Source organism: Amphibalanus amphitrite, unplaced genomic scaffold (genome assembly GCF_019059575.1).
Source record: "Amphibalanus amphitrite isolate SeventyFive unplaced genomic scaffold, NRLGWU_Aamphi_draft 000153F_arrow, whole genome shotgun sequence".
Taxonomy (NCBI): domain Eukaryota; kingdom Metazoa; phylum Arthropoda; class Thecostraca; order Balanomorpha; family Balanidae; genus Amphibalanus; species Amphibalanus amphitrite.
In genome coordinates this window covers 826,784-843,014 of record NW_024881648.1, presented here as the reverse complement: position 1 = coordinate 843,014, position 16,231 = coordinate 826,784, and the positions used below count along the sequence as shown (strand labels likewise).

At 51.9% G+C, this 16,231-nt stretch overlaps 3 protein-coding genes across 7 annotated transcripts; 1 reads left to right on the top strand and 2 right to left on the bottom strand.

The window, feature by feature from the left end:
• Nucleotides 1-641: 641 nt before the first annotated feature.
• On the bottom strand, nt 642-5,231 carry LOC122383031 (glutenin, high molecular weight subunit PW212-like). The gene is made up of 6 exons (XM_043369087.1): nt 5,148-5,231; nt 4,744-4,902; nt 3,464-3,652; nt 2,236-2,450; nt 1,017-2,148; nt 642-869 (listed from the first exon to the last, which is right to left on the bottom strand). Exons 1-6 carry the CDS (start codon nt 5,229-5,231, stop codon nt 642-644), a joined length of 2,007 nt encoding a protein of 668 aa, XP_043225022.1.
• A 3,400-nt stretch (nt 5,232-8,631) lies between these two features.
• On the top strand, nt 8,632-15,758 carry LOC122383050 (protein maelstrom homolog). Of its 5 annotated transcripts, XM_043369143.1 has the most exons (3): nt 12,782-12,808; nt 13,151-13,240; nt 13,678-15,758. In XM_043369143.1, the coding sequence occupies exon 3, from the start codon at nt 13,726-13,728 to the stop codon at nt 15,346-15,348; it is 1,623 nt and encodes a 540-aa protein (XP_043225078.1). In that variant the 5' UTR covers nt 12,782-12,808; nt 13,151-13,240; nt 13,678-13,725; the 3' UTR covers nt 15,349-15,758. The 5 variants fall into 5 exon arrangements, with proteins under 5 accessions (XP_043225079.1, XP_043225080.1, XP_043225078.1 ...); XM_043369144.1 differs by lacking the exons at nt 12,782-12,808; nt 13,151-13,240 and adding an exon at nt 8,632-8,650; XM_043369145.1 differs by lacking the exon at nt 13,151-13,240 and having other exon boundaries at nt 12,717-12,808.
• Nucleotides 8,646-13,093, bottom strand: LOC122383051 (riboflavin kinase-like). Its single transcript, XM_043369148.1, has 4 exons — nt 11,966-13,093; nt 11,564-11,715; nt 11,312-11,414; nt 8,646-10,782 (listed from the first exon to the last, which is right to left on the bottom strand). Exons 1-4 carry the CDS (start codon nt 12,051-12,053, stop codon nt 10,586-10,588), a joined length of 540 nt encoding a protein of 179 aa, XP_043225083.1. The 5' UTR covers nt 12,054-13,093; the 3' UTR covers nt 8,646-10,585.
• Nucleotides 15,759-16,231: the final 473 nt, after the last annotated feature.

The window sequence follows — 16,231 nt, the reverse complement described above, 5'->3', positions numbered from 1 at the left end:
AAGGCTGCCAGAATTTGAACCGGACATTGCGGGACACCACTTGCACTGAGCTGTCAAACATGGTACTGCATCTTACCGAAAACGTGTTCAGAATGAGTGAAATAGATCGCGCTACGCCCTTACCGATGGATTCCACAGACACCGACCCTCTCTAACTCTACAGCTCATCAACCCAGCAACCGAGAAATCCGTCGAAAATAGGTACGAAACATTCAGCCATTTACAAAAAGCAAAAGCAGGCACGCCAAAACGGCCACACGCCAGCATGGCATAAAAAAACCTCAAATGAAGACCGTCCGAATGAAAAGTGAGACAGACCTTAAAATTACCGCTATCATTCCATGCATCTACGCAAGTCCGCGTTGGACTGCTATCAAAACTCATCCCTACACACCTCTGGCATCGCCGGCTCACAGGCGGGGTCTCCGACTTCCATAGGAGCCAAGTCCCGGCTGGAGACGGGCCACCAGGGAGACGCGCCCAACTGAGCGACCATCCGCGCGCGTCCCCGGCCGCCACCGCCACTGTCCGCTCTCAAACCCTCAGACAGAGCCCTCACTCCACTCCCCGGCGGATGAACCGGCCGTACACACCTGTTCACGGCGAGTGGTGGTGTCGGTCGCTGTCTGCTCCGCCGCCGCTCAGTGCTGGTACGGCGGGTAGCCGTACTGGCCGGGCTGGCCGGCCGGCGGCGCGCCCGGGGCCGCCGGCCGGTACTGGTACTGCTGGTGGTGGTACCCCGGGTACTGCTGCGCCGCCGGCGGGTACGAGTACGGCGCGTGCGGCGGGTACTGGCCCTGCGGCGGGCCCGAGTAGTGGTATGCCTGGCCCGGCTGGCCGCCGGCCGCCACCGGCGGCGCGTACGCCGGCTGGTAGTGGGCGCCGCCGGCGGCGCTGTAGGGCGCCTGGCCGCCGCTGACCGCGTACTGGCCGCCGGCGCCGGCCACGTGCGCCGCCGAGGCGGCAGGGTAGGGCGCCGGCGCCGCGCTGGAGACGGCCGGGCCGCCGGCCGGCGCCGAGTGGGCCGCCGGCTGGCTGCTGGCCGGGTACGGGGAGCCGGCCGCGTGACCCGCCTGTGAGCTGGTCGGGTACGGCGCCGGGCCGGGCCCGCCGGCGGCCGGAGCCGGCTGGCTGGTGGCCGTGTACGGCGGCTGGGAGGCCGGCGGGTAGGGAGCCGGCGCACCGTGCGCCGCCGCCGGGTAGTGCTGTCCGGGCGCCGGCTGGCCCGGGTACGGGCCCGGGTAACCCTGCTGGTACGGCGAGGCAGAGCGCTGGCCGGGCGGGTAGGGAGCCGGCAGATGCGGGCTCGGCGCAGAGGCCATTGTCGGGCTCGGAGTGGCCACCGGGCGCGGCTGGGGCTGTGGGGTAGACGCCGGTGGCAGCGCAGACTGCGGCGAGCCCTGCTGCTGCGGCGGCTGCTGCTGAGCGGCCGGCTGCGGACTCGGCTGCGGCGGCGGCTGCTGCGGGCTGCGCACCGGCGGGTGGGGAGAGGTGGCGGCCTGCGGCGGCTGCGGAGACGGCTGCGCCTGCTGCGGAGCCGACTGAGGCGGTGCCGGCGGCTGCTGCGGCGGGGCCTGCTGCTGCTGCTGGGGTGGGGGCTGCTGCTGCTGCTGCTGCGGAGGCTGGTGTTGCTGCGGGGTTTGCTGCGGAGGCTGAGACTGCTGCGGCGACGGCTGGGGCGGCTGGGCCTGCTGCTGCTGCTGTGGAGACTGCTGCGCAGCGGGAGACGGCTGCTGCGGGGGCTGAGCCTGAGAGTGGGGCGGCTGCTGCGGGTGCTGTCCTGGCTGCTGCTGTTGCTGCTGTGGGTGCTGCCCTGGCTGCTGCTGCTGCTGCTGTTGCTGTGGGTGCTGTCCTGGCTGCTGTTGCTGTGGGTGCTGTCCAGGCTGCTGCTGTTGTGGGTGCTGCTGTTGCTGAGGATGTTGTCCAGGCTGTTGTTGCTGTTGCTGCTGTGGATGCTGCTGCTGCTGCTGTTGAGGGTGTTGCCCTGGCTGTTGCTGCTGAGGATGTTGTCCTGGCTGCTGCTGCTGCTGCTGCTGTTGCTGCTGAGGAGACGGCTGCGGACCCTGTTGCTGCTGCGGGTGCTGCTGGGCTCCCGGCTGCTGCTGCTGCGCCTGCTGAGACTGAGGCTGCTGTTGCTGTTGCTGCTGCGGCGGCTGCTGAGCCTGCGGCTGCGGCTGCGGCGGCGCGGCGTGTCGCGCCTGGTCGGGCCGGCCGGCCGCGCTGGCCGCCGGGTACTGGTAGCCGCCGCCCGGCTGGTGCTGGTAGCCGTGCTGTCCGTAGTAGGCGGCCGGCTGGCCGGGCGGCTGCTGGCCGTACTGGCCGTACTGCGCGCCGGGCGGCTGCTGGCCGGCCGCCGGCGCCGTCTGGCCGTAGCCGTACATCTGCTGGCCCTGGTAGCCGGCCTGGTAGCCGGAGCCGTAGCCGCCCGCCTGGCCACCGTAGCCGTAGCCCTGCCGGGCAGCCGCCAGTCAGAAACCACGCCAAGTGTACCCACTGGAAGACGCTACGATTGCGACGCCCAACAATATGCTGAATGTACGTACATGTTGACCACTAACAAATAACCGTGGTCCGGAAACATACAATATAAGCTGACTACATTGCTATTAGTGAGGCGAGTACAAATCCGACCGCCGCCTAAGCTGGACGCAGACAGCGTCGTGTGCTGGTTCGCCCCCATCAGATGCTGAAGTCTGCACCGACCCGCAGGCTGCTTCCATGTTCTTTTTTAGCGGTACTGATCTACTGAGCTTTTGCTGCCCATCCGAGATCGGCAAAGTCCTGCTGCGACCTGCATTTGAAGCTACTGCGGCTAATGCAGTCACAGGAGCGGTACCGTCCTATCCGGAGCCGCGGTACTGACCTGCTGCGGCGGGTAGGCCTGCTGTCCCTGCGGCCGGTACTGGCCCTGTGTCAGTACAGTTCCCGTTGTTTCGGAGCGGTACTGGCCCTGTGTCGTTACAGTTCCCGTTTGTTCCGGAGCGGTAGGTACTGACCTGCTGCGGCCGGTACTGGCCCTGTGTCAGTACAGTTCCCGTTGTTGCGGAGCGGTACTGACCTGCTGCGGCCGGTACTGGCCCTGTGTCAGTACAGTTCCCGTTGTTGCGGAGCGGTACTGACCTGCTGCGGCGGGTAGGCCTGCTGTCCCTGCGGCCGGTACTGGCCCTGTGTCAGTACAGTTCCCGTTGTTGCGGAGCGGTACTGACCTGCTGCGGCGGGTACTGGCCCTGTGTCAGTACAGTTCCCGTTGTTCCGGAGCGGTACTGACCTGCTGCGGCGGGTAGGCCTGCTGTCCCTGCGGCCGGTACTGGCCCTGTGTCAGTATAGTTCCCGTTTGTTGCGGAGCGGTACTGACCTGCTGCGGCGGGTACTGGCCCTGTGTCAGTACTGAGTTCCCGTTTGTTCCGGGCCGGTACTGTCCCTGTGTCAGTATAGTTCCCGTTTGTTCCGGAGCGGTACTGACCTGCTGCGGCGGGTAGGCCTGCTGCCCCTGCGGCGGGTAGCCGGCCTGCTGCGGCCGGTACTGGCCCTGGTGTCGGCCGGCCATCATGCCGCCGGCCGGCGGCGGGTAGCCGGCGGCGTACTGCGGCGCGCGCTGGCCGCCCCCCTCTGCCGGCGACACCCCCGGCTGGGCGCCCGGCGGCTGCGGCGGCTGCAACACAGAGCACCGTGAGCGTACGGACGGAGGGCAGGGAACGCACAGCAGCTGGGGAGACAGTCTATACCGGCCGCTGAAATGCTGTGAGCGGAGCTTAGAGGACAGTGACCCATACAAGATCGACAACTGAACACATGGAGATTGTAAACTTGAATTGAACAGCACTGCCTACCGGGAACCAAATCGATCGTAGTCAGGCTCAATCTAAATCATATTGGAGGTGCATTAGATTTAAACAAGTTACTGGTTAAAAAATCACGATCTATAATTTTCCCGAAACTCGTTCACAATTTACATGCTGTATCGTCGTGAACCTATGCCCCCACTAGAAGGTATATGCATACCGCCTCTGAATGCGTGTCCCCGATTTCCTCAAAAACACTAAACCCCAAAACTAAGCGAATCCCCCCCTCTCCCCCAACGTCATTTCACAAGTCACAATCGCCGGTTTTCTGAGCCTTGCACGGTGCACCACAAGCTCCTCAAGCACAACGCACTGACACAGCGGTAAAAACTTCCCGCAGTCCATCACTTTGGTTCGGCAGCCTGGCTACACTATGCGTTTTCTGCGTGCGTTTTTTGCGGGTTTGCGTGTTTTGCGTAATAATGTGCAAACTGTAAGCTCCAGCTTTGTCAATCCATCCATATAATCATTTGAGGTTTAAGTTTTATCAGCTGATGTTCAGTATGCTTCAACATTAAATCAGCAAGGAGTGAGGGCCAAAATAGCTTTGAGGTAAAACAAACACAAGTTAATGCCAAAAAGTTTCTCCTTCAGGCTTCATTGTATCCAAAAAATGGGTCAAAACTTTCAAAATCAGCTGCAACTGCATGAGCATACAAATATATTCTAGCACTTCCCATACACTGCCCTATCAAAGCACTGTCTGTGTAATATGTTTAGGGCACCATATGGGAGCCAGCTTGAGGCACATTTCATGTCCAACTGGGCTCCTGTTTGGTGCATAATCAGATTTCAGTCCCCTCTGGCTATCTTCTGTAAAGGCTGGCTGGACAGTTTAAGCCAAGTGAACCCACAGAGTGCTGTGAAGAGGAAGATGTACCCTGTGTTAATGGCCACTCACGGGTAGCAGGCTCTGGATGTTCTGTGACGAGTCAGCGATGGAGGCCAGGTAGACCAGGTTGCGGTGCAGCAGCTGCTGGTACTGATGCACCTCCTGCATCTTCCCCTTGTTCTGACACTCCTGGATTGTCTGGATCAGCTGGCTGTTCTCATCCAGCAGCTGAAACATACAGCCCAAGAATCAGTGAAAATTAGGCTGTGAAAATCATAGGTGTCATTAACCACATGCTAGTAATCATCAACAAACTGTGAAATGAAGCATTGGCTCACAATGATCATGATAAAAGCATTTTATCTAAAAAGCTTATCATAATTATTGCGCAATATACTTTCAAATATAAGGTCTCAAATTTGGCAAATCAAAGAGCCCGGGTGATATTGGCAGAAATTGATGCTTTCTCACACCTTCTGAATTTGCTGGGCAGTGGGTGGAGGTCGGCCACCCCTCTGCTGCTGCCCGGGGGCGGGCGGCGCAAACATCACAGACATGGTGAGGACCCGACGTTCCTGAAATACAGCACGTTAGATCAAAACTATGACAATAGACATGATTACAATGAAACCTCTAAGCTCAAAATGTGAGAAATACCTATTCAAAACCTGAAAAATGTATGTGGAGCCAAGTGAACATTTTGCCTTGCCGCAGTTACCTTCCAATATGAATTTACGCTGAATATACCACTGCGTGGCGTGCAATGGCGAGTTCAAGTTGTAGCCGCCGGCCACCGCAAACTGAAAGGCCTTTGCGGCCTTTGTTTCCCGTGCACGGTAATTGGAACCCTATGAAAGCAATGACATATCACAAGCACTTTCACCCAAGATTACTTTATTTCACCGTTGTTTTTTGTAGAGCGTACAAAAATCGCAAATTCAAAATAAAAGCACCTACCAAACACAATAAATTTTTAAAATCGCACTGCGCCGATTTCGCCCGTGAGAAACGCATATTTACGTCTGGACAACGAGTTGCGTTGGAAAGGCCGGAAATAGTGGCGATTTCAGGACCGCAAGAATGGACCGTCATTGGAATGATTCTTTTTTAAACCGTGGACTGTTTTCGGCTGGAATTTAATAGTTACTACAAAATATTTTGTAATTACGTTTCCACCAAGAATGAATGCCATCAGGGCTAAATTTTTACTTCTATTGTATTTTGTCAAGAAGCATATAGTGCTGTTATATTGCAGTTTTAGCGCGTTTGTTACAAAATATGAAGCGAATAAGCGTCAGTGTGTAATTCATCAGTGCCAGAAGTTAACTTGAGGGGAAGTTATGCTAATTGCTCTTGTCCATCCACTAAAATTTATTAAATATTTTGCTTTGTGTATTCCAAAAGGAGAGGGAACTATTTCTTCTTGTGTCTTCATGTCAGAATTGAAGGTGGATCATTAAATTTTCAACGCAGTTTACAAACAAGCATTTGGTCTTTCTCGTATATAAGCAGTGGCTAAGAAAAGGTTGATCAATCCTGAAGTTCAGTCATCGTACCTCAACTTGGCAGCAAGATCCCCCAAGGACAGAGGATATATTGTATACATGTCCTGTAAATCAAAACAAACAAGCATTTGGTCTTTCTCGTATATAAGCAGTGGCTAAGAAAAGGTTGATCAATCCAGAAGTTAAGTCATCGTACCTCAACTTGGCAGCAAGATCCCCCAAGGGCAGAGGATATATTGTATACCTGTCCTGTTAATCAAAACATTTTTGTGCCTGCAAAGGCTTAAGTTATCTGTGGTGTGTTCGGAGTTAGGCCATATGGCCGTTTTGTTGTATGTTTATGTGGAGATTGAATATAACTGTGACCCTGTGCTTGTTTGTATGCTTACTATGGTCAAACAGGGAACAGCACATTCACATAACATACTCACCTAGCACCTAACTCACAGCTGTACCCTGCAGGATCTGTACTTGTTCATGTCTCGAGCATTAACAAAGCACTAAAGTAGCTTAGTAATCATTTCCCACATTTTCTGAGCATCTAACATGACATGATACAGCAGTGCAGAGCAGCTTCAGAGAAGAAACACTTTAAGTGCACAGACTCACACCAGCCACCCAATGAGCCAGTTCCTCAGTTGACTGTTTCCCTGGATGCAGCTTGGCAATGTGAGCTAACTTTTGGCAAGTTGAAGGTTAGCAGGTAAGATTGAGTTAGGGTGAGTACCTACCTATAACTGGGTGCTACTGCCTACTGCTATGCAGGTCTTGGGTAGGCTGCAAATATGTGTGATGATTGAGGTTAGGTCAGCTGTCAGGTTAGTCAGGAGTATGCTCATTGCTCAGGTCACATTTTTATGGACACTTGGCAAATTAAAAAACTAACAATCTAATCTAAGCTAACCCGACTAAACATACACAACTACTGACTATAAGAACTAAGCACCTACCTACTTGTGCCTACATCTCATACCATGTCAAAGTAGAGTTCCTTGGTGGAAGATTACCCTCAGTACTTTTTATCCCAGCCCTGTGAAGAAAACTAATACTTCTAAGCTCTGAGTCACTGCTGGCCATCCACAGGAAGAAACGCTGAGACTGAGAGCTTTGCCATTGTATATTGGACCAATAATCACTATCACGAATGACTATGAACACATTATATGATCACATCGTTGCATGGATTGTCACATTGACAATTCTACTACAATCTTTTTTCAAGAAATACAGTGATGATTAACATCAAAATCAACATAAAGTGGATTTAGTGATCCAAGCTTTCTCCTCCAGTAGCAATGGAATGATCGCATGTTTCATTTGCCAGACACTGAGTACCTGATGCACATTACAATCTGCATAGCATGACACATCTAAGCTGCCCAAGTCCATTCATTCTAGATTTTTAACTTGAAAGTTAGCACTAATTTATCTTGCTGTTGTAAGTTATCATTCAATATCCATACCAATACATAAATATGCGCTCATCAGTCAACATTTTCTGGCATGATCAGCTGCTCAGCGTGCTCTTCAGTAGGTATTGCTCCAAGGTCTGCAATATTATAGCTTGTTTTTGGCCAATAAGCTCTTTAAATTTTACTTTTTCTTGCTGATATATGAGCCCGATCACCTTGCGTTTATCAACCAAAATTTCATAACTTGTTCAACTTGATATTGATATTGCTCAGGAGTCAGGAGCTCTGTCAGCCTCCTGGATACTTCGGATTGTTTTCAGTCAACATGCTTCTTAAATATGATATAAGTCAATATTCAAAATATCCAACAAAACGACGTACAAGAGTAAGAAAACCACCAAATACACTAAAAAATGGCCTTGGAACAGCGCCAAGTGGTGCTCCTGTTTGTTTACAATGATTGTAGTGCTGATGTATTTTTAGGACTCTGAACGTCGGCTTATAAAAAATGAAACGTTTTTACAAAAGTTGTAAGGCAAGTAATATTTATCTGAAAGAACTAAAATATTCAAAAGCCAAACACAATGAAATACATTAATCGGAACGAAAAAGTAACCCAAAAATCCAGCCTAATCACCGGCTCCTAAAACTGCAACAAAATCAGCACTTTTCCCCGCAACTCGTTGTCCAGACGTAAATATGCGTGAGAAACAATAGCATCAAGGATAGGCTTCAAAAGGCTTGACATTTGGTCTTATGACGTCACTATAATTAACGAATCGCATAGCAGCGTTATCTTCCGCGCATGTGTTTCGTATCTTCCGTCCTTTCCATCAAGATTACTTTACTACTCCTTTCCATGGCAGTAAGAATCAAAGCAATACAAAGAGTGTCATTAGCTTGCGAGAAGTTATTTGACTGGTGTTCAGCTTAATTTTGTGAATAATTCGCTCCATCGAAGGAAAATCCAGGTCTCTGCCCAGCATGCCAGCCCTTGGTTCGCCCCGGCACAGCTAGTCTCATGCGTCCAGTCGTTCACTCAGTAAAGACGGCCCTTGGGTAAACATTGTATATCCATGGATTAGGTATTCCTGGATCGGACACTCCGCCGATTTTCCGACCACCCGGCGGCGGCGCCGGATTTCCCGACGGCGAGGGCGCTGGCGCCATTTTAGCATTGCGGGCTATGGGCGGAGCGTGTCTTTTTGTATATTTTTGTCGTTTATTACTTACCTATAACCGATTTTGATGAAAATTTTTGTGAACCAGGTAGAACAGGAATTGAGGAATGTCATGGAAATATTCTTTTCCCAGTTTTGATTTAAGAAGTTGCTTAAATTCTGCTGACAAGTGAGGGTTCGTGATTACAGCCGAAGAGCCAATGTTGGAATAAAGTTAAGTTTTATGCGATAACATGAAAATAAGTTGATATTTGTATTAAATCATCAATAGGAACTTGTTTGACTGCCGAGGAACGATGATATTTGATGATAAATTGCATCGGCAAGTCAAGAATACCGGCTCAGTTTATGGGCATCAGGTAATGATTCCGTATGTGATAGTGACTAAATGGAGCCATAATAATTATAAGAAAGGACTAAAAATTGTGTTTAAAGTGTCTGAAATTGTGTCTTATGAGCTTAAGTTCGCTAATTTCGCCCTCCATTACCGCGTTTTTAGCACGCAAGACGGTGCGGCGGCCGCCGGCGCACTCGCCGCCGATGTTTCGGAGCTCCGCCACCAGGGCGGCCGCTTGGTCGCCGGCGCTAGTGTTGGGGAATAGGGAGTGTCCTATCCAGGAATACTTCATCCATGGTATATCTATTGCACACCATTGCAAACACTACAGCCATTAACTGAAGATCAGAACGCGATCGCTGCCCGAACGTCAGCCCGGAGCGGTTGAACGCTGAACTCACCGGCAGAACAGCACCGATACACTCAACCCTTGTCAACAGGTGAAGGTCACGATTTTGTTCGCATGCAATGATTTCTGGTCAATTGTGTGCTGCACATAAAACCCTCGAACTGAAGACACTACTCGATCACCTCAGTTGCCTACGACACGCGTCACCAGCAAAGAGTCGATCTGAACACGAACTACCGGACAGCCACTTCTCAGTGGGTCGGCGGCCATTGGTGAGTCGTAAGTACATAGTATAATCTCTCCACCATATCCTCGACAGGTCAGGCTGTCAGCAGCCTCCCCGCCAGGGTCGTTGCGTCTGAACAATCACATCTGGTCTGCCGGAGACCGGAAAGCAGCGCCCTGAAGTGGCCGAAGTCGAAATGGTGCCACGTCCGTCGGAGAGAAGGCGTCTGGAGTGCGCTTTGTGCACCGTGTGAGGTCGCCGTGGGCTCACCGACAAGGCACCGTCGGCCATATACGACATGGCGGCCCAGGTGGGTTATGAGACCCGCACAGCTTCTCGGGTGAAGACACAGACAACGGGCACCAGTAAGAGTGCACAAAGTCACCGTTTGTTGATTGAGCGGTGTAAACAAATTTCTGAAATGGCACCGTCGCCAACAGGTGACAGCGAATGAAGTACATGCCGGACTTTGGATAAATATGTGTGAACTGGGCAGAGAATGACTGCCGAACGCCGTAAGTACAAACTATGGACAGCGGGCACTACAGAAAGTAATGTGCCGTCTTTGAACCAATCCTCTCTATAGTTTAATATGACATGATAATTCACAATCGTTAATGAGTTCAGTGCCCACTAGCTATCTCCCCAAAAGGCAAACTGGGAAAACCTACGTCACCAGTTCCCATATAAATAATATTGACTATGTACTACAGCCCTAATACTGCAATAGCTCAGCTCGGTTTAAAGCAAAAGTCTACCGCAATCCGTACGAGTTTCCGTATTGCCGGCTCTGTTTTGGTCGTTGGCCCATCTCGTAGTCGAGTCATCCCCGGGCGCCGTTCACCCGCTACCCGTGCCGTGCCGATGTTCCATGTCTAGCGCGCGCCAGCTGCTCGGGGGGTCAGTGGTCTATGCTGGTGTCGCTGCCGCTGCGCTCCACTCGGCCCACCGAGCTGCCGCCCGGCCCGTCTGAGTCGCCCTCCGTGCCGTCCCCGGTCTGGTAGAAGAAGTCGGCCTTGGCCAGCGCCGCGTGCTCGGGGCGCGCGCAGAGCTCGCGCGCCATCTCAATGTCGTCATTGATGGCGCGAATCAGCGCCTCTGGAAAACGCGCCGTCACCGTCACCAAGTGTGGAGGGTAGGACGGGGAGGGAGTGGGTGCCGCGTCATCGCGCCCCACGGAGCATACAGTCACGGTGACTGGCACACTCACAGAGGGCGCGGAGATGGAAAGAAGGAAATCTGGGGCCAGGAACATGGCTGAGAATAAAAAAATGTATGTCAGTGACAATTGATACAAGACAGCTGTGCCATGTAATACAATCAAAAGTTATTTTCAATATTGATTGAAACGTCAAAACCTTGACATTTCAATCAATATTGAAAATAACTGAGAAACGATATAGGTAATGCTAGGCACACTCAACCATTGATTGCTCTGCAAAGGAATGTCAATAGGTGTGAGACCTGTGAGGAAGAAAAACAGAATATGCATCCTACAATAAATTGAGTGGGAAAATGGAGACAATGAAGCAAAAACAACACATGAACTTCTATCAAGCATGCATAACATATGATAACCTACTTCTTATGGCAAAAATGGGGGGAATTAAAAAAGCTTTAAACCTACCAAGTGACTTGAAATTCTCCTCAGGCCTGATGAATCCCACAATGCAGATCCGCAGCGTAGAACCATAAAAATCCTTGTCAAACTTGTGCAAAATGTGAGTTTCCTGAAAATAATAAGAAATGTTAAGCAATTGGCAAATCGCAGCACACACTCAAAGTCCATAGTTAGTTTGTGAAAATCCTTTATCAACATCAACATTGTAATAAGCTACAACACAGCATCTGAGCAGAAGTTTTGTATCCTTCACCTTACCATGGATTTTTTATCATTCTTGTAGAATGGGTTCCAGCCAATGCTCATTACCATGTTGTGCACAGGCCCTTCGTCAACCCTGGCATAGCCAAAGTATACCCCAGTGCCGACTGCAGCTGGAAGCCGTTCAACAACAGCTTCTGGGAAATTAGCTGAAACAAATATGAAGTTTAAGTTAACACTAGCATCCAATGGCATACTGATACAGTGATTATAGTGCAGTTCTTATTCTGGTTACCTGGGCACGTACAAAAATACCTGCCCGAACTTCAGCTGCTTAATTTGGTCTTCTGTTTTGAACAGATCAGCTGAAGCATGAACCAATATATTTATCTCGCTAAATGCATGCCTAATGGCCTATAAACTTTCCAACAAATAGCCTGGTACTTTGTAGCCGCCTACCTGTCGGTATGCCCAGCTCTTTTGATCCTCTTCCAAAACCTTTCACGACCTTTCCAACCGCAAAGAAGGGAAGTCCTTTGACAGTCATAGCTTTATAACGGATCAAAACCCCTTTGAGTTTAGCTTATAGTCAGTAAAGGCACTTTGAATCGAACGCAAGGTAAATCCCCCTTCTCCTAACTTATCTTATCGGACACTCGATTACACAACAGCAGAGCAATTGCTCAACACCTCTCAACAAACATCACGGTCACAGGAAGGTTACAAGAGTGTGTTCAATTGGTCCTGGAGCAGCTTACTTGGCTAGGAAAGAAAAGGTGCAAACTCATAAATAACTGTTAATCGACTTTTATGTAAACCAGATAAATAAAATTTTGAGCGCCTCAACAGCAGAATTATACATACTAACTTACAAAGGGAAATTAAATTACAAGTAAGAGCAGTGAATTTTAATTTGCAGGGCGGTCTAAACCTAGAATCCTTCTTAGCACTTAGCATTGATTAGCACCTTTCATCCTCTTTATTTGCTCATGAGGAAAATGAACACGAATAGCAGTTTCATTCTAAGTCCTTTGCAGCGCTACTTTCGTCTGAAAATTATTGGGTTCCAATGACGTAATAGGTTTTCTAAAGTAATTAGTCAGCTTACAATCGTAAGCCAATGAAAAGAACCGTTTTACGGAAGGACACTCTGTATCATTGACGTCACTAAATAATCATTCGAGTAGGATGCTAATATGAGCCCATATCTTTGCCTTGATTCCATCTTGATTCTTTGCTTGATTCCATCATCAAAAAAAAAAAATAATAATAATAAAATAAGCGTGATACCGCAGCGCATGGGTAAAAGTGCAAGTTTAAGTCCTAAGAAGATTTCATTGATAAATTTTTCATATTATAACATTATTTGACATCCTGAATCCAAAAATGATACCCATATGTCTCGCAAATAAAAGAAAAAAACATAATCAAACCTGACCTAACCTTACCTACTTACCTGTAACCTACCAACCTACAACCTACAAACCTACCCTAACCTAACCTAACCTACAAACCTACCTACCTACAACCTAAAACCTACAAACCTACAACCTAACCTAACCTAAAACCTAAAAATTTTGCTGTTTCATATTCGTATCAACAGTGTCACAATTGTAGTTAGGACCTAAACTTGACATATACCAGCGCGTGTTTGTGTTTCGTGTTTGCTTGGGATCGGATGGTGCCGTTGGGAAGTAAAGTTTTCATATACTTGCCTTGATATACTTTGGTGAGGTACACAATTTTTATGCGATTCGTTCGGTTCGATCATTTCTCTGACCTGCAGGCTTTTAACTTCTCAGTGGCAGTGGGGTAAAGTTTAATATTTAATGTCTATTTTTTAGGGAATATTGAATTGATCCTTATTTAGTTATTTGGCCATCGGGAGAAGAGGCTATTGGTCTATTGATCCCACTCGTATCGAGTGAAAAGCATTATCAGAAAGTGGAGGGTATGGATGTCAAACCTGACACTCGACCAGTGCTGGTCCAGTCGCCCGCAGTCCGCACCTTGAATGAGTACAGCAACTCAGCAGTGACAGTGTCTGATGGCAGGGCATTCCGGTAGTTTATATTTCTGACACTAAATGTGCTCCTGCACAAGAGATGCTTGTTGTGTGGCCGTCACTTTCATGTACTTAAAGTGACAATTGCATTATTTATATGTTGCAGGTAACCAGGGACACTGAGCTGCCAAGGCAAGAAGCCATAGAGAGGAAAATGCCTCCCAAAAAGCCTCAAATCAATCCCTTCTCCATGTACATGCGTGAGCAAGAACCAATCCTTCGACGACAGGGGATACACTTCAACTCTAAGAAGGAAGTAGTTGACTACCTGTTTCCCCACTTCAATGCACTCTCTGAGTTTGACCGTCAAAAGTACAAAAATATGGCTAAGATTGAGAAGGAGAAGGCCAAGCTGGACCTGACGCGCAAGTTTGACGACCGCGGCGTTCCGCTGTCCCAGATCGCCGCCGAGGAGGACGAGCGACGAATGAAAAAGGATAACATGATCCGTCACGTGCACAGTATCGTGCACGATCGCAGCAACGGCGTGCCGCTGCTGAACGTCAAGTTCTACAACCTGTACATCTCGCTGCACTGCTACACGGACCACGGTAAGCAGGCCGAGTACATCCCGTGCGAGGTCGCTCTGGCCGAGTGGACGATCGCCGACGGCGTGCTGCGCTCGTGCTCCTACATCATCGAGCCGGACGCCATCCCGACTGGGTATCGCTCCAGGTGTTTGGACATATCGGAGGCGACGCACAAGGTGCCGCTGGGCCACCCAGACTCGGAGCGCAGCATGCCCGGTGTCTGGATCCGGCTGAAGAACTTCATCAACCCGCAGGATGAGCTGGATGACTACCCGCCCGTGTTCACGAGCGGCCCCGACCTTCCCGAGACGGAGGGCGCGCTCGACTGGCTGCACGTGCGCTCGGCCGACCGGCGCGCCAGTCCCTTCCGTGTCTACCCGCTGGAACGGCTCGTTTACGAGCTGTTCAACGCGGCCGGCGAGCCGCAGCTGGAGACGCACTGCAGCGACCTCATCTCGCGCGGACACTTTGACTACTTCACCGACCTGGCGTGCGGCTTCCACCAGGACATCGACAACCCCATGTACTGCATGCTGGCCAAGGCGCGCCGGCAGGCGTTCGCCGTGCTGGACCGGGTGGCCGGTCCGTTCGGCGTCGAGCTGATCCCCGGCCGGCACGTGCCGCAGTCCAAGAACGACGCCGGCGTGGTGGTGAACACGCCGATGGCGCAGGGCGGCGGCCGCATCCAGTTCAAACCGACGCGGGAGAAGGAGCCCGACCTGCCCACCCAGTACAAATTGCTGCAGCCGACCCGCTCGGCGTTCCGCGGCGGCGACTGGGAGACTCCGATCGGACCGGTGCCCGAGGCGCGCCCCTTCTCCGGCTGGAGCGCCGCCGAGCCGGAGGACGACTCGGCCTGGGGCGCGGCGGCCGCGCAGCAGCCGAAGGTGCGCCGCCCGGCCGCCCTCGGCCAGGCGGCCGCCATGTCCACGGGCGTCTCCCAGCAGGAGTTCCCGGCGCTGGGGACCGCCGGCCGCCAGCAGCAGCCCCCGCCCGCGCGCTCCGAGGCCGACTTCCCGGCGCTGGGCGCGCCCTCCGAGACCGACTTCCCGGCTCTGGGCGCGCCGGGCGGCGGCGGTCTGGCGGGCCGCAGCCGGCCGCTTGCCACGCGGACGCGGGTGCCGGGCGAGCGGCCGATGGCTGCCCAGGTGCGAGTGCCGGCCGTCGGGCGCGGACGCGCCACCAGCCGCACCACGGTGGCCGGTACGCTGGCTGACCGGTTCGCCAAGCAGCCGGGCCGGCCGTGACCGGATGTCGGGTGCTCGCCGTCGCAGTGGCGAGGGGCTGCCGTCACTGTGCCGCCGCGGCCAACCAGAGGAACTGGTGGTGGCCGGGCGCGACGGCCAACGGCTGTGCCAGTTACCGACCCGGATGTCGGCGGTGCTTTTGGGTTTGATGGACGAGAGCTGGTTGTGTTATGACTGAAATCAGGAAGTGTGTGTTTGTGGGATGGGGAGGGATTTGAGGGGGCAATCATAACCATTCCTCGTGTTTCCAGCGCGACTTTGTCACGATGCTTCCCGACGTTTGTAAACATGTAGCGGCGCAAAGTGCAAACTGTTTTAAGTCGAGAACCAGCGCTGAGCTGCGTTGCAGATTGATTAGCCAAGCAATGTTCCAAATGCACTGCATTGAAAATACATTGTTCTTTGATAGACGTCCTATATTTGGATTATTTTACGTCGCTCCGTCCCTCCATCATTGACAGCTGATGGCAGGGCTGCGGAGTCGATGGATTTTCGGCGACTCCGACTCCGACTCCGACTCCGACTCCGGGCAGAATTGTCGACTCCGACCGACTCCAACTCCCGACTCCGACTCCGCAGACCTAGCAGGGCTGCGGAGTCGACAGATTTTCGGTGACTCCGACCCCTACTCCGGCTCGGGTTTCTAAAATCGACTCCGACTCCGACTCCGCAGCCCTGGCTGATGGCACTCGACAGCCCAAACGTCACTTGTCTACTGGTTATTACTCGTTTGGTTTGAGCTTTCGAGTTTGGTGGAGTGCATACAGGCGAGAAAAAACGCCGCACACCCTAAGTGATTGGATATTATGTTTTTCTTTCGATGTCTGTCATTTCCATCGCTCGGCGGTGAACGTCGTGAACCAGAAGCAAGATTCTAGCAGAT

Bases quoted from the DNA above. Each gene is read 5' to 3' on its own strand.
- LOC122383031 (XM_043369087.1), bottom strand. From the start codon at position 5,231: ATGTCTGTGATGTTTGCGCCGCCCGCCCCCGGGCAGCAGCAGAGGGGT. The intron at 3,653-4,743 runs GTGAGTGGCCAT...TCTGTGTTGCAG, and splicing joins ACATCCAGAGCCTGCTACCC to CCGCCGCAGCCGCCGGGCGC. The intron at 870-1,016 runs GCGCCGGCCGGC...GCCCACTACCAG, and splicing joins GCCAGCCGGCGGCCCACTCG to CCGGCGTACGCGCCGCCGGT.
- LOC122383051 (XM_043369148.1), bottom strand. From the start codon at position 12,053: ATGACTGTCAAAGGACTTCCCTTCTTTGCGGTTGGAAAGGTCGTGAAA. The intron at 11,716-11,965 runs GTAGGCGGCTAC...TATTTGTTTCAG, and splicing joins AGAGCTGGGCATACCGACAG to CTAATTTCCCAGAAGCTGTT. The intron at 11,415-11,563 runs GTAAGGTGAAGG...TATTATTTTCAG, and splicing joins AGAATGATAAAAAATCCATG to GAAACTCACATTTTGCACAA.